The 15,132-nt window shown below is 42.6% G+C and overlaps 1 protein-coding gene across 1 annotated transcript in view; it reads left to right on the top strand.

Annotated features, from left to right (window-relative positions):
* BMPER (BMP binding endothelial regulator) overlaps nt 1-15,132 on the top strand; it is a 398,089-nt gene that overhangs the window by 187,937 nt on the left and 195,020 nt on the right. The window contains exon 7 of the mRNA XM_069730267.1: nt 12,778-12,877. Coding sequence (XP_069586368.1) covers nt 12,778-12,877 — 100 coding nt within the window. The remainder of the gene's footprint in view (nt 1-12,777; nt 12,878-15,132) is intronic.

The following is a 15,132-nucleotide window of genomic DNA, read 5'->3' as shown; positions in this document are numbered from 1 at the left end:
GGGTCACATTGCGTTCTGTGACCGCGTTTAATGGACTACGTTATCCCGCGGCATAACGCGGTGTAACGTAGTCCATTAACGCCACCATTGCCTGTAATGGCGAACGCATCGCTAGCGCGCGTCCACATTGGGCGTGCGCTAGCGATGTGCCGTCATTTGAGTGACGGACCGCGAACGCTGCTTGAAGATCTGCGCTAGTGGGATCGGCTAATGCAATCCCTTTTGGGACATTGCGTTTAGCACAGTCCGTAGCGCTATGCGCTAAATGGACTGCCCTAACGCAATGTGACCCTAGCCTTACTATTACATAGTGAATAAAATAAATAATATTACCAAGCTTCTACCATACAAAATAAATTGTACTAAGACAAATATTACCAATAATCCCACTCTATACTAAAATCTAAATAGTGGGTGAATTGTACCACCAAACTGGTATTAACTAAAACAAAATACTGTAAAGAAGACCAACATTACAATAAAAAAAAGTGATATGAAGTCTTCAGTGCTGTGGTCCAGCTGCGAAAGAGAACCTAGGTGGTCACTCGCTCAGGTTCCTGTGAACCATTTTTGCTCATATCTAGTAAATACTAATTCTGCATACCATATATTATTACATTACAGTTTTGCATAATAACTCACAGTTGACATCATTTCTGATTGGATTCATATGCTTTTCCCATCTTTTGCAACTGCTCAAGACAGCCATGATGACTTCTTTGAGCCATAACTTGCGTGCAGATCTTACAATATAGACACATTTGCTTTGTCACATTTTCAGCACCATCCCATCTATTCTCAACTTACACATACTCCCCATTCTGCTGAAACTCTTAATTTAGTGCTTGTAGCTGCCTCTTTTGTCCCATTGCTGCACCTGTTGCCTGGCACGATGCCTCAATATTCAAAAATTATGTCTTTACATTGATCACCCCCACTCCCTCCTACACAGTCAGAGCCAAGATATACAGCACCAGATACATATGGTTCCTAAATGTGATTGTTGGAAATATACTGTAATTTTGTTTTTACTTTTTTACTTTGTCCCAGGGGGGGACATCACAGATCAGTGATCTGACAGTTTACACAGCACTCTGTCAGATCACCGATCTGTCTCAGAGCACTGCAGGCTTCACAGTGCCTGCTCTGAGCAGGCTCTGTGAAGCCACCTCCCTCCCTGCAGGACCCGGATGCCGTGGCCATCTTGGATCCGGGCCTGGTACAGGGAGGGAGGTAGGGAGACCCTCACAGCAACGCGATCACATCGCGTTGCTGCGGGGGTCTCAGGGAAGCCCGCAGGGAGCCCCCTCCCTGCTTGATGCTTCCCTGTACCGCCGGCACATCGCGATCATGTTTGATCGCGGTGTGCCGGGGGTTAATGTGCCAGGAGCGGTCCGTGACCACTCCTGGCACATAGTGCCGGATGTCAGCTGCGATAGGCAGCTGACACCCGGCCGCGATCGGCCGCGCTCCCCCCGTGAGCGCGGCCGATTGCATATGACGTACTATCCCGTCGGTGGTCATAGGGGCCCACCCCACCTCGACGGGATAGTACATCTAATGTCAGAAAGGGGTTACAGGGCCATTATTAAAAAGTGGTTCTCCTATGCTATTATTGCCTATGCAGTGAGTGGCTGGGCTCTGAAGAATTCCGACTCACCCCAATACCCCTTTCACGAGAGGTGCAGGAGGGCTTCCTGAAAAAATTTTGCATTGACTGCAAGGCCTGCCCTGCTACCAAGTCATATGCACCCCAAGAAGCCTTTGAATCAAGGTACTAGAGGGCCACCGGAAAACCCTCTTCACATTATTCAGTTGGTCCTGCCATATTATTTCTTTACACATTGAATGCAAGGGCCGCCTTTACCCAAATTTGCACGCACCCCAATCCCCCTTGGAAGAAACATGAAGGAGGGCTTCATAAAAAAACTGTCCCATTACAAAGGAGCGGGTCTCATAGATTCGTAATGCCCATACAGTAAGTGTATGGGCTGACAAACATTTTCTCCTGGGGGTACACATCAACATACTGTGCAAATATTTTTATTACGGACATCATAAACACCCTTGCAAAAAACTAGAGTGGCTGTATCAAGCACGGAACACGTTAACCTTGATGATCTAGTGGCGATGGATGATGAGACGAGGAGGAAGGCCTCATTAACAAAATAGGACCAATTTAAAGGAGTGGGTCTCCTAGACTTGGAATGCCCATACACTAAGTGTATGGGCTGACAAACATTTCCCCATTGGGGGGTCAATTTAAAAAAAAAATTGTTTACGGGCATCATAAACACCCTTGCACAAACTAGAGTGGCTGTAGCACCACAGAACACGTTAACCCTGGTGATCTAGTGATGGTGGATGAAGAGATGTGGAGGAAGGCCTCATTAAAAAATAGTTCCAATTTAAAGGAGCGGGTCTCCTAGACTTGAATGAACATACACTAAGTGCATGGGCTGACAAACTATTCCCCATGGGGGTACATTTTTAAAAAAAAAAATTATGGGGATCTTAGACACCCTTGCCAAAAATGTGAATGGCTGTAGCAGCATAGAACACATTCAATCTGGTGTTCTAGTGGTGGTGGATGATGAGGATGAAGACAAGGAGGAGGAGTACACCAAATAGCCAAAATCAGGAAGCATACATCCATGTATGGGTGTGAAGAGGTGCATGGGAATACTCCTCCCAAAAAGGCACTGTATTGGAGTTTATGTATTGCTGTCACTTGGTGTTGTTGAGAAGTCTGGCGCAATCCAGCCCTTGTTCATTTTTATAAAAGTCAGCCCTTCTGCATTTTCTGTTGACAGGCGAATGCGCTTATCTGTGATAAATGATAATTCCACCAGCGGCACTAAAAACCCGCTCTGACAAAACGCTAGCTGCAGGGAAGGCCAGGACCTCCAAGGCATAGAGAGACAGTTTATGCCACGCTTCCAGCTTGGATACCCAATAATTAAAAGGCACAGAGGAATCACGGAGTACGTTGGTACGGTCAGCAAGGTACTTCCTCAGTATCTTAGAAAACATTCCATTCCTTGTGAAATTACCCCATGCCTTAAGGCCAGGGCAATGGTCTGAGAAAAATGTCCGAGAACTTTGCCAGTGTTCCTCTGCCTCTGCTGGATTGGAGTTGTGTCTCTCTCACCTGTACTCCTAGGTTGTACAACGAACTGTTATGTCTGCCGCCATCGTTTTGAGATGGGAATTTTTTAATTTTTTTTTTACTAATTTTGCAACAATGGCCCTCTGGTAAAGCAACATTTTAGTACATCTGTTTGCCTCTGGAAGAAGAGATTGAAAGTTCTCCTTGTAGCATGGGTCTAAAAGTGTCAATGCCCAGTAATGACTGTCACCTAAAATTGTTGCAATACTAGGATCACGGGAAAGGCAGCACAACATAAAGTCAGCCACGCAGGCCAGACTGGTAACAGGCAAGCCTTCCATGTCCTCACCAACAGGATGACTGACCAAGGTGTCCGACTCCTCCTCCTGCTCCTCTTCCTCTCTGTCCTGAAGGCCATCCACGCTGAATAGACAATATGACAGTTGTGCTTGTAGTACCATCTACAGCACATGAAAGAAGCTCCTGTTCTTCCTCCTCCTCCTCTATCTCATTGTCAAACAATTCACGTTGGGATGACATGAGGCTGGGCTGTATTTAATCACCCTGTATGGTTCCTTGCTCCGTGTCCTCCTGCTCCACCTGCAATTCATCCTCTTTCATTGGGAGCAGAGAACTTTTCAGAATGCAGAGAAGTGGGATTGTGATGCTAATTATGGTGTCATCGCCGCTCACCATCTTGATGGACTCCTCAAAGTTTTGGAGGATGTTACATATGTCTGACATCCATGTCCACTTCTGAGGTCTTATGTGTGGAGTCTAATTAAACAGAACCCGTCACTCAACTTTGCGGTAAAGGTAAAGGGGATTTTATTCAATCCCAGTATGTCACAAGACGTTTCGGTCCAAACCATAGACCTTCATCAATTACATACAGATGGATGTAGAATGCTGAATGGCAGTGGCTGTTCAAGCCAGTGATGTGGGTTGTAAACACCTAGGAGTCATCTGTGTGAAGTAGATGCAGCCTGGATCGTGGCTGCAATCACGGCATCCACCGCCACAATAGCAGCCACGATCCAGGCCGCAATCTACATCCCTCTGTATGTAATTGATGAAGGTCTATGGTTTGGACCGAAACGTCTTGTCACATACTGGGAATGAATAAAATCACCTTTACCTTTACCGCAAAGTTGAGTGCCGGGTTCTGTTTAATTTGTAACCACGGTTTGAGAACCTACCCGAGCACCCTCTTGTTGTTGTGCACACGTTTCTCTATCACTTTATGTGTGTAGTCTGACCTGAATAACGATAGTCTTGTTGATGCTGGTATTCAACAACTGCCCTATTCTGCTCACAAATCCTTTCCAACATCTGCAGTGTAGAGTTCCAGTGCGTGGGGACATCACACACCAGTCAGTGAGCCGGAAGCTGCAATTGCTGCTGATGCACGGCAGGGGTGGCTGAAGCTGTAGCTGACTTCTAAAAGGGGCATCAAGGTGGTGTACTTTCACAAGCAGATCTGCAGATCTTTTGAACAAGGAGGTTAAGCACATGGGCCAGGCATGGTACGTGTGTCAGTTTGCCTCACATCAGAGCTGCCATTAAGTTCCTGCCATTGTCACACGCAACCATGCCTGGCTGGAGGTTCAGCGGTGTCAGCCACAGATCTGTCTGTTCGTTTAGAGCTGTCCACCAGTCTTTAGCATTGTGCGGTTTGTCACCTAAGCAGATAAGCTTCAGCTCAGCCTGTTACCACTTGGATTTGGCAGTGCTGCAGTGCTTCCAGCTTAGGACTGATGTGCTCATTTCAGAGATCGGGGCTGAAGAAGAGGAGGAGGAGGTGCAGGAGCTGTAGACTGTGGGGGCAACCCTTATTGACGTAGGGCCCGCAATCCTTGGCATCGGGAGGACGTGTTCCATCCTAAGGCATGGCTGGGTCCCAGCTTCCACTATGTTAACCCAGTGTGCCATCAGCGAGATGTACCATCCCTGTCCACGTGTCCGTGGTTAGGTATACTTTCCCAGTAACTGCATTGTTGAGGGCACGGGTAATGTTGTGGGACATGTGCTTGTGTAATGCCGGGACTGCATAGCGGGAGAAATAGTGGTGGCTGGGGACCAAGTACCTTGGGATGGCTGCCATCAGGTGTTGCAGAAAAATACCGTCTTCACAAGTCTAAATGGCAACATTTCCAGCTCAAGTAGATGAGAATTGTGTGAATTTAGTACTGTGGCATTTGGGGTGTTGGCTGCGTATTTCCACTTGCGTTCCAATGACTGGGGTATGGAAAACTGAAAGCTGCGCTGGGACAATTATGTTGACGTGCTTGATGATGGTGCTATTTGAGTGTGGGCAATGGAAGGTGCAGGGCACGAGGCATCTTGGCATACACCATGGACAGGGGATTGGCTTGCATGCACATCAGTGAAAGAAGTGGTTTCCCCTGCAGACACTATTCCTGGAGCCTGGGGTTGGCCCACAAAGTCTGGTGCTTTGCTGCTATGTGCTTGATCATGCTGGTGGTCAGACTGGCAGTTTTGCTACTCCTGCTGATGCTGGCATGACAGGTTTTGCAAATGGCCTGTTTGGGGTTATCGGCAGAGTCTTTAAAAAATGCCCAAACATGAAGCAGGCAGATATATGAGGCCTGTCACGAAAATACCACACTGCCAAATATGTGGCCTGCATTTTTTATTTCTTTAAATGCAAAATAGTGCTGTATAAAAGTAGAGTAACAGACCGGAAAAAACTGGAATACCGGCCAAAAATTCCCAAACTTGGAGCACACAGATATATGAGGCTTGTCACTGAAATACCACACTGCCAAATATGTGGTTATATTTTTTTTGGAGGTTTGCTAAATAGTGCTGTATATAAGTAGAGTTACAGAGAGGAAAAACACTGGAATTCTGGCCTAAAATGCCCAAACTTGTTGTTAGATGTCGAGTTCCCGCTGCTGCACAGGTGGAATCTCGAACCATGTCCTCTGTGGTTTCCCAATCTTCACCAGCCGCAGTAGAGCCTGCTCAGCAGAGATGTCAAGTCCCAGTGTCTTGCTCAAGCTGATGCTGAGTGTCTGGGTACTGCTGCCCTCCCAGGTTCAGCTATTGTAACCAGCAGTAATCAGTGGCAAGCAGACGCTCCAGGGACTAAGTCCAGCTTTTCGTCAACTGAGCATGTCCATGGGATGACCTCTCATTGGAGGTCAGGGGTCACATGTTCAGTTCCTGAAGCAGCCCTGATTGGACCACTGGCAAGGTCCCAGAAGGATGCCGCTATAAAAGGTTTGCATAACCGCTCGGCCATGCGTTAGTACAAATCTAAAATCGTGTGCAGTATGTGTGGATGAGTGTATGCAATCTGATGAATGTTCCTAATTAAACCCCTTACCTAGTGTAGCTGACTGAGTGTGGGCGATTGGAGCTAACTAGCACCAGATTGTGCCATCCAGCACTAGGCACGAGAGTACCACGTCTATTGCAGCATCTGTCACCAAGTTTATGGTGGTTAGTGGCGTCTGCCAGAGTGGCGCTGTACGCACTTTGTTCGGTAAATCTTTAAGTTCAGTTTTCTCTCTAGCCCCGCAGTTGCGGCGCCGAAAGTTAGTGGGTCTAGAGGGACTCTAACCTTATGTCCTCTGGGTAGAGTCCTGTGACCAAACACTAGTGTTCACTCTGTTTTATTGCGGCCCTGTGACGCAACAGGGTTTACCTCCGTACATACCTGGTGAAGCTAAAATGTGTGTTCACATTATACCACCATATACTGTCTGCCATTACCGAGCAGCAGGTGTCATCTCTGCACGGTGGACCCCGGGCTGCAAACCCTAATACTTGGAGCACGCAGATATATGAGGCCTGTCACGAAAATACCACACTGCCAAATATGTGGCTTATATTTTTTATTTTTTTTATGCAAATTAGTGCTGTATATAAGTAGAGTAACAGCCAGGAAAAAAACTGGAATACTGGAATACCGGCCTAAAATACCCAAACTTGGAGTTTTCAGATATATGAGGCCTGTCACGAAAATACCACATTGCCAAATATGTGCCCTGTATTTTTTTTGAGGTCTCCAAAATAGTGCTGTATATAACTAGAGTAACAGACAGCAAAAAATGGAATTTAACACACGGATGTATGGGGCATGTCACAGATATACCACACTGTAAAATATGTGGCCTGTATGTATTTTTTGGGGAGTTCATCAAAATGGTGTCAAGAAATTGTGCAAAGACACTCAAAAAAAATCTACTTTACCATGCCACAAAAAAATGAAAGATTTTTCTGCTCACTCATAAGTGACCTTTGTAACCCCTTTAAAATTGCTGGATTTTCACGCTGTGCTAGGAAAAGATTCTGGCTGTATTGTGCAGTGTCAAAAAACTAATGGAGATAAAAAGGGCACTGCATTGCTTTGCAATAAAATATTCTCTATTAACCTGCCAAATATTTTTTTCTAGCCAATTATACATGGGGCTAGGTATATACGGTCAATATATGCTATAGGTAGCAGCAGCAGACAGTAATGGAATGGACCCTCTTGATGTATGCAATGATATCTGTATACACACATACAGTGCCTGCAGGCCTTGCACTGAAATGTATAGAGCGATGTACACTCCCCTACCTACCTAACACTGCAACCTATATACTTTGGAATTAGTCCTTAGAAGGACTGTTGGTTTAGCTGGATTTGAGTAGTTTAGGTTGGTAGACCCCACACTGACCAAGAAATCCCCAAATCTGAACCTATCTTAGCAGCAGCTCTCCCTACAGTGTCTGATTTTGGAGCTGAATGTGCCGAGCAGGGCAGCGTCCGGTCTCTTATACCCCTGATGATGCTGTGCGGCCAGCCAATCACTGCAAGACCACAACAAAGATGGCTGCGGCTTTACAGTGCATGGCAGACAATCCCTGCATGTAGATTGGGTCTCTAAAGACCACCAAAAATGCAGGGTGGAGACCCGAGTTCCCGCCTAGTAATCCCGGAAATGCTCGGTGCTGGCCAAGTACACCGAGTACAGTAATACTAGGGTGAGTAACGAGTAGTGGTGAGCACGTTCGCTCATCACTATACATTACGCATTTAATATCATAGCAATGATTACACATGTGGTATGAGGAAAAAGTCAGGCTGGAAACAGATTACTTTTTTTGTGTGATCCCTTTACTACTTTAAAGGGAACCTGTCACCCCGAAAATCGCGGGTGAGGTAAGCCCACCGGCATAAGGGGCTTATCTGCAGCATTCTGTAATGCTGTAGATAAGCCCCCGATGTTACCTGAAAAAGGAGAAAAAGACGTTATATTATACTCACCCAGGGGCGGTCCCGCTGCTGGTCAGGTCGGATGGGTGTCTCTGGTCCGCTGCGGCGCCTCCCATCTTCATTACAAGACGTCCTCTTCTGATCTTCAGCCACGGCTCCGGCGCAGGCATACTTTGCTCTGCCCTCTTGAGGGCAGAGGATAGTACTGCAGTGCGCAGGTGCCGGAAAGGTCAGAGGCCCGGCGCCTGCGCACTGCAGTAGTTTGTCTGCCCTCAACAGGGCAGAGCAAAGTACGCCTGCGCCGGAGCCGTGGCTGAAGATCAGAAGAGGACGTCTTGTAATGAAGATGGGAGGCGCCACAGCGGACTAGAGACGCCCATCCGACCTGACCAGCAGCGGGACCGCCCCTGGGTGAGTATAATATAACGTCTTTTTCTCCTTTTTCAGGTAACATCGGGGGCTTATCTACAGCATTTCAGAATGCTGCAGATAAGCCCCTGATGCCGGAGGGCTTACCTCACCCGCGATTTTCGGGGTGACAGGTTCCCTTTAAGCCTTTTGCCATCCATTGACGATTTATCTAACATAGTCATTTTATTGCTTGATGAAGAACTAACATCATGTTGACAATTTTTCACGATTAAAAAGTAACCTTCCTTGTACTTTTGTCCTTCTTGATGTGTATTGCCAGCTACAACTACATCCCATCTTTTATATTGTGTGACAATGCAACTTTCTGTCTTATTTTCACTCTTTGGAAGATTGATCTATTCAAATGTGATATTTACTTTCCATTGAATGGAAAGATTGACCTTGATGGCTGTTTTTGAAATCAATATATACCTTATACCGTTGAGAAATCTGGACATCAGAGAAATATGGTTTATCTAGAAAAACATTGACCTTGGTGTCCTTTTTGACAGTCTAGAGAACAAACCCTTATTTGTTAATCTCTCCACTGATGTTTGGCCTCAAGTGCTTTACAGATCCATCAGTTCTACATGATAAGATCAAGGGCGTTATTCTGTGTTTTACAAATTCTGAAAAGGAGTCTATTCTTGTACTAATAAACACGGCAAGCGACTACAATCCATCCAAATGTAAAGCCATTACCTCATGGTGGTAATAGATTGCAGTTATCCATAATCCATATGGAAATGTGCATGACAAAAGTTGTTTCTCATGGCCTTGACTAAGTTTATTTATTCATAGACTGAATGGAGACTCTGCCTTGCCCTTCATTCTCTGCTAAACCTATAGTGTTTATAAAGAACATAGCATTCCCAGAGTCATAAACAAGAGTGAGTCTTATTTAGACTGGGCTTGTCCCAATAGTGCAAGTGTTTATTGTGATAGAGTATGGAGGTGTCATCTTAATTTATTTCAGGTCAGCCATGATCGGCAATCACAGATGTAACCTATCTCCAAAAGATAGTTTTCATAATAACCCATTAACAGCACTTGCAGTTGAAATAAGAAACACTTTCTGGAGCTGTACGAAGTAGACTGTATGTTAATTCCGATAAGCATTTTCTCCACTCTTCTAAGAGACCTTCTAATGACTGGGGGGTTCTGATTATTAACTCTTAGTTTCATCAACATCTGGTCTTTCTCAACTTTGCCTTCAACTTTCACACCTCGTTTTTCACCATTTCAATGAAAGTTCAATGTTGATTCATGACAGCTTTATGAGGGCTTTTGCAGAGACTTCATGTATTACATTTAGGTAGTTGTGGAAATACTGCTACCCTTGGTAGAGATTCAAGCTCTTCTAAATTAGTGACATTAGAAATTTCTCATGTGTTTCTCATTATCCATTCTAGACTAGTTACTTGACTTTTGTTAATATACAAGTCAGTATGGAATACTTTATGATGTCATACCACACACTGATATAGTGTAAAATGTGATTAAACTTCAGTCTAACCTTACTCTGCACCAAAGATGAAAGTTGTTTTTAAGCAACCATTTCTTTCTGCATGTTGTATACTATTTAGATGAGTGAAATTAATTTTCTCAATGCTGCTGGGAAATTCCAGTTTTATCCAAAGGCATTTTTAGACTAATTAGTATTTAAAGTGCACATGAAATCTAGACAGGCATCCTCTCTACATGGGGAGGAGGGACACGGCACTTGCCTCACACACTGTAAGTATAAGGGAGATCTTTTGGACACCATATTTGTAGCTGAAGTCAGAATTGCTATCTGGTACTTTGAGCTGTTATTGTACATCCATATGGGGCATGAGAAATCTGTAATATTGTCTGACCATGTATCCAACTCTGGATGTTTTCAGTATCCCTTTAGAGGAAGTATGGTGGTTACCATTAACTGACTCTTAGCTCAGTGGCGGTCAGTAACTCCCAACTACTTTGATTATATATTCAGCGGTGTGTACAAAGAGACTTGTAGCTTGTTGTGTCCCTCACATTTGAGGTTTATTGGTTGTTAGTTTTACATTGTTTTTTTTCTTATTATTATTTGATATTATGTAGAAATTGTGTATTTCTGTTCACTTCCTTATGAAATATGGTGTAACGGACGGAATTAGATGGTTACAGTTTTAGGACAAGCTGGAGATCCTCTCCACCCAGCTCATCTTGATTGACAGATCTCTCTATCTGCCTATTAAGGGGACACCTTCCAATCAAGTCAAGTTGGAACGCTAAAGGACACTGCCCAATTAAGTCTTCTCCCTGTTTGCAGACTCTGCTGTCTGTACTTTGCTCATTTTCCATGCTATGTTTTCTCTGAGACAATATAGTATTTCAAAGTAAAAATAACTTTCTTTAATTAAGAAACCTGATGGTGTTTTGGATCTGCAACACATGCAGCATGACATGACTGACGGGTTTCTTTTATTTTTTCAATTTTAATTTACTAACTTTTGTTATTGTTTTCATCAGTTATTAAAATCAAGACACACTTAACAACCTTAGTAGAAGCACAGATTTTTTTTATAGTGTGTTGTGATGTTCATATTATTTAATATATATTAGGCTAAAACAAGCCAATCTGCAGGAGAACACCGTCTCCTATTAAGAAGGAAGTTGGTCAGTGGTGCGCTCCTAGAGAGGATCTTGAGAATAGTCCTTAAAAAATTCACAAGTTACTTTTTAATTATGTCATTTTCCATTTTTTTAATCTTCAAATCATTAAAATTGGACTTTTTATTTTCTTAAACATGAAGAGTTTTGACCACCATGCAGTTATTTTTTATATTACTACATTACTAAACACTGTAGTGTATCAAAATGTATTGACAGAGATTCCTAGACTATAAATCCGTTCATGAAAATCCATTGAAATTCCAGAGTATTAGTAGCAATGAAACTATTTATAATATATTTTTACAATTTGCAGTTCATGTGCCTTGTATAACCCTTTAAGGGAATCTGTCAGTAGGATCAACCATCCTTAGCCGTCTATATGGGCCTGTTAGTCATAGGCAGCTAAGCTAAATGATACCTTCATATCTGCGATCTGATGTCTTATTCTAGAGAAATCCTCATTTTTCTTATTAGTAATTCAGCTGTTAAGATTTATAGACCAGACACTGTTCTCCCTGAGAATCTGCCTCCAGAGATTATTTTAAATAAAAGGGGCATTGCCAGTCTGAACCAAGTAATGATTGACAATTTGCTCATATAATAGTATGCTCTGCTGTGAGATCAGAATTAGCACAGTAGAGCAGAGCTAACACAGTACAGCAAAACTAAACTTTGCCTATTTACAAAAACATTTGTGGCTGTAGTCCTCTCGCAGTTCTGTCCACTTCTGTCTTACAAGTAGCCAGTATTGGGGAAGTGCAGTAAAGCATAGCTAATGGCATTGTGAGAAGACAAATGCAAATGTGCTTGTTGTGTTTGTAATGAGACAAGTTCAACTCTGCTGTACTGTGCTGGTTATAATCAGGCACAGCTCTACAGCATAGCTGACAGCACTATGAGAGGACAGCTACTGCTAGCAATGTTTGTAACAAGACAAAGTTTACTTCTGCTGTACTGTGTTAGCTCTGCTGTACTGCGTTAGGTCTGATTTCACTGAAGAGCTGTGTGTGAATGAGAGTAAAGTGTCAATCATGATTTGTCTCACACTGGTAATGCCCCATTTCATTTAAAATAATCTCTGGAGGCAGATTCTCATGCAGATCTGTGTTCGGCCCATAGTCCTGAACAGTTCATTTACATATAAGAAAAAAGTGGATTTTTCTGAAAAATAATATTGGATCACACATATCAAGATATCATTTTATGTTGCTTCCTATAACCTACATGTCCATATAGTAGGCTTAGTAGGGCTGATCCTATTGGCAGATTCATTTTATATACTTGATTTTGAGAAAATATTGTTTTTAGGATATATTTTCACACACAGTTTTGTTTTTAGGATAGACTTGCAGTTTTTCTTTTTCTAATCTCCACTATTTTCCTTTAGGGAGGCAGGACACAGTGCATTAAAGAAGTCTGCCCAATTCTGTCATGCCCACAGCATCTCAGTCATATTCCTACTGGACAGTGTTGCCCAAAATGCATAGGTGAGTGGATACTCTTAATATGTTTAAGTATTTAGATGGTGCTGCCAACCTTAAGCATCACCACATGTAGCACATCAAACAAATACCCTGCTTAGATAAAACTTAAACAGAATTTTGTCCTTGATCATGAGCAGATGAATAATATTATGTGCATCAATAAGGAGTATGCTAATGTTGTGTTTAGCAACTATTTTTTTTTTCAATTTTATCGAAGTTGGGCATTCCAAGATGACCCATTTTTCTGCCCAGAGTTGTCTTAAACTTTTTAGTACCAATACTAATTTTCAGCAAATATCTGCAAAATTTCTTGTTAAATGTTAACATTTTTATCTCAAGAAGTTAACCCTCATATGCTGGGGAAAATGCCATCAGCAATGCATTTCCTGCACTGGGGATGTAATATGGGTCTTGGGATTAAATCTGATTAGGGATATAATCTCTGCTTAACAGTTTGTTGACCATCCCACAATATACTTGAAGATTAATTGGACCTTGTCTGTTTGGGATCAAGGAGTAACTAATGAGTACTGCCAAGTTCTGTAAAGCACTGTAGAATATGTTAGTATTCATACTCTATAAACAAGAAGAAAAAACTGTGGATATATCGAGAAATGGTGTAGATTTGCAGGCCATTAGCATAGAGTACATATAAGATAAATTGAGGCATTTTTGGAATTTACATATACTTTTTATAAAAACTGTTTTATTAGATTATTGGGTTAACTTAAAGGGTATGACTAGACCTTAGGTATCCTTAAAAGCCATTGCCAATAACGCTGCTTAAAATGACAGTACAAAACTACTAGCAGGCTATACCCTTCCTCGTAAAGCACAATCACTAATGTCTGAACTAACATCATTGAACATTACTGTGTAGGAGTCAATGTCAACTCTGTTGCCAAAAAGAATAAATAATTCCTGTGTCATATGATCCTTGTAAACAGTGGGGATATTTACTGTGTGTTTATGAACATTTCTCTCATGTCTGTGTGTTTGGTTTGCCATTTACAAGATGTTAAGTAATACAAATACAGCTTAGTATTGACACATAATTGCATTCTAGAAAGTTTTAAAATTCTTTTCAAGTTAAACAGAAGAAGGGCAACACACTGCATTAGAGGGATTGGTGAATTTTTGATTCTATTTTATATTTAAGACACACACTAAACTTAATCCTAAATTCACATAACTATAATACTTAGTAATATAACGTGTTAAATATTGGGCCTTTCATAAAATAGGCTGGAGGCAAGCAGTAGTGGTAGACCATGGGAAGTTAAGAGGCACAGCTCTAATGCTGCCACTGTATATTAGATTAATATTAGCAGATCATAACGATATTGGTGAGATTGGCTCACAGGGTTTTTTTTCAGGACATATACATTAATGGCCTATCTTTAGTATAGGTGATCAATTCCTGATTGGCGAGGGGTGCGACACCACTGCTGTTCCTGATGCCAAAGGCAGACGTAAGTTCTCAGTTGCGGAGTTGCGCAGCACAGCTCCGTGAACTGTATGGTGACTGTGGCCAGGTACTGTGCATCAATATCAGTTATCCTCACCAACGGCACTAAGAAAAGTCGATCGACAGCGTAAGGATAAGGCTGTCATTAAAAAAGTCCTGAACAACCCCTTTAAATTTGGGGTCTCTCAATGGTTCCCCAACAACAAAAATGAGTAGAAACAAGCATCAGCCTTTTGGGTTTCATCGTGTCGATCTTTTATTCTGCTGTGTAATAAACCACTGTCAGAGGAGCCTGGTAACGAATTGTGAGCCTCTCATCTAATGAATAAACATATACACTCAGTGGTCGGGAGAAATTGCATTTGGCAAACAAGCACTTATCTGACAACTGTCTTCGCCAGCATAAGATTATATATAGACTTTATCGTTATGCATTAAACATAAGTCTTTTAACCTTTTAAAGAAATATTTTATACTTTTTTCGAAATAATGAAAGTATTTGCATCACGCCAAGAGTGAAAACACTGTGATCTTACAGTGCATAAAATAATTTGCTTACTCAGCAATGTATCTCTTGTGCAAGGGCATACAAAGCAAATGAACCTATTAGTTCTGTATTGTTAAGCAGTCATCCTAAAGGCCCCGTCACACATAGCGAGATCGCTAGCGAGATCGCTGCTGAGTCACAAGTTTTGTGACGCAACAGCGATCTCAGTAGCGATCTCGCTATGTGTGACACGCACCAGCGATCAGGCCCCTGCTGTGAGATCGCTGGTCGTGTCGGAATGGC

Source organism: Ranitomeya imitator, chromosome 6 (genome assembly GCF_032444005.1).
Source record: "Ranitomeya imitator isolate aRanImi1 chromosome 6, aRanImi1.pri, whole genome shotgun sequence".
Taxonomy (NCBI): Eukaryota; Metazoa; Chordata; class Amphibia; order Anura; family Dendrobatidae; genus Ranitomeya; species Ranitomeya imitator.
The sequence above is the reverse complement of the archived record's forward strand: the minus strand, read 5'-3'. Positions and strand labels throughout refer to the sequence as shown.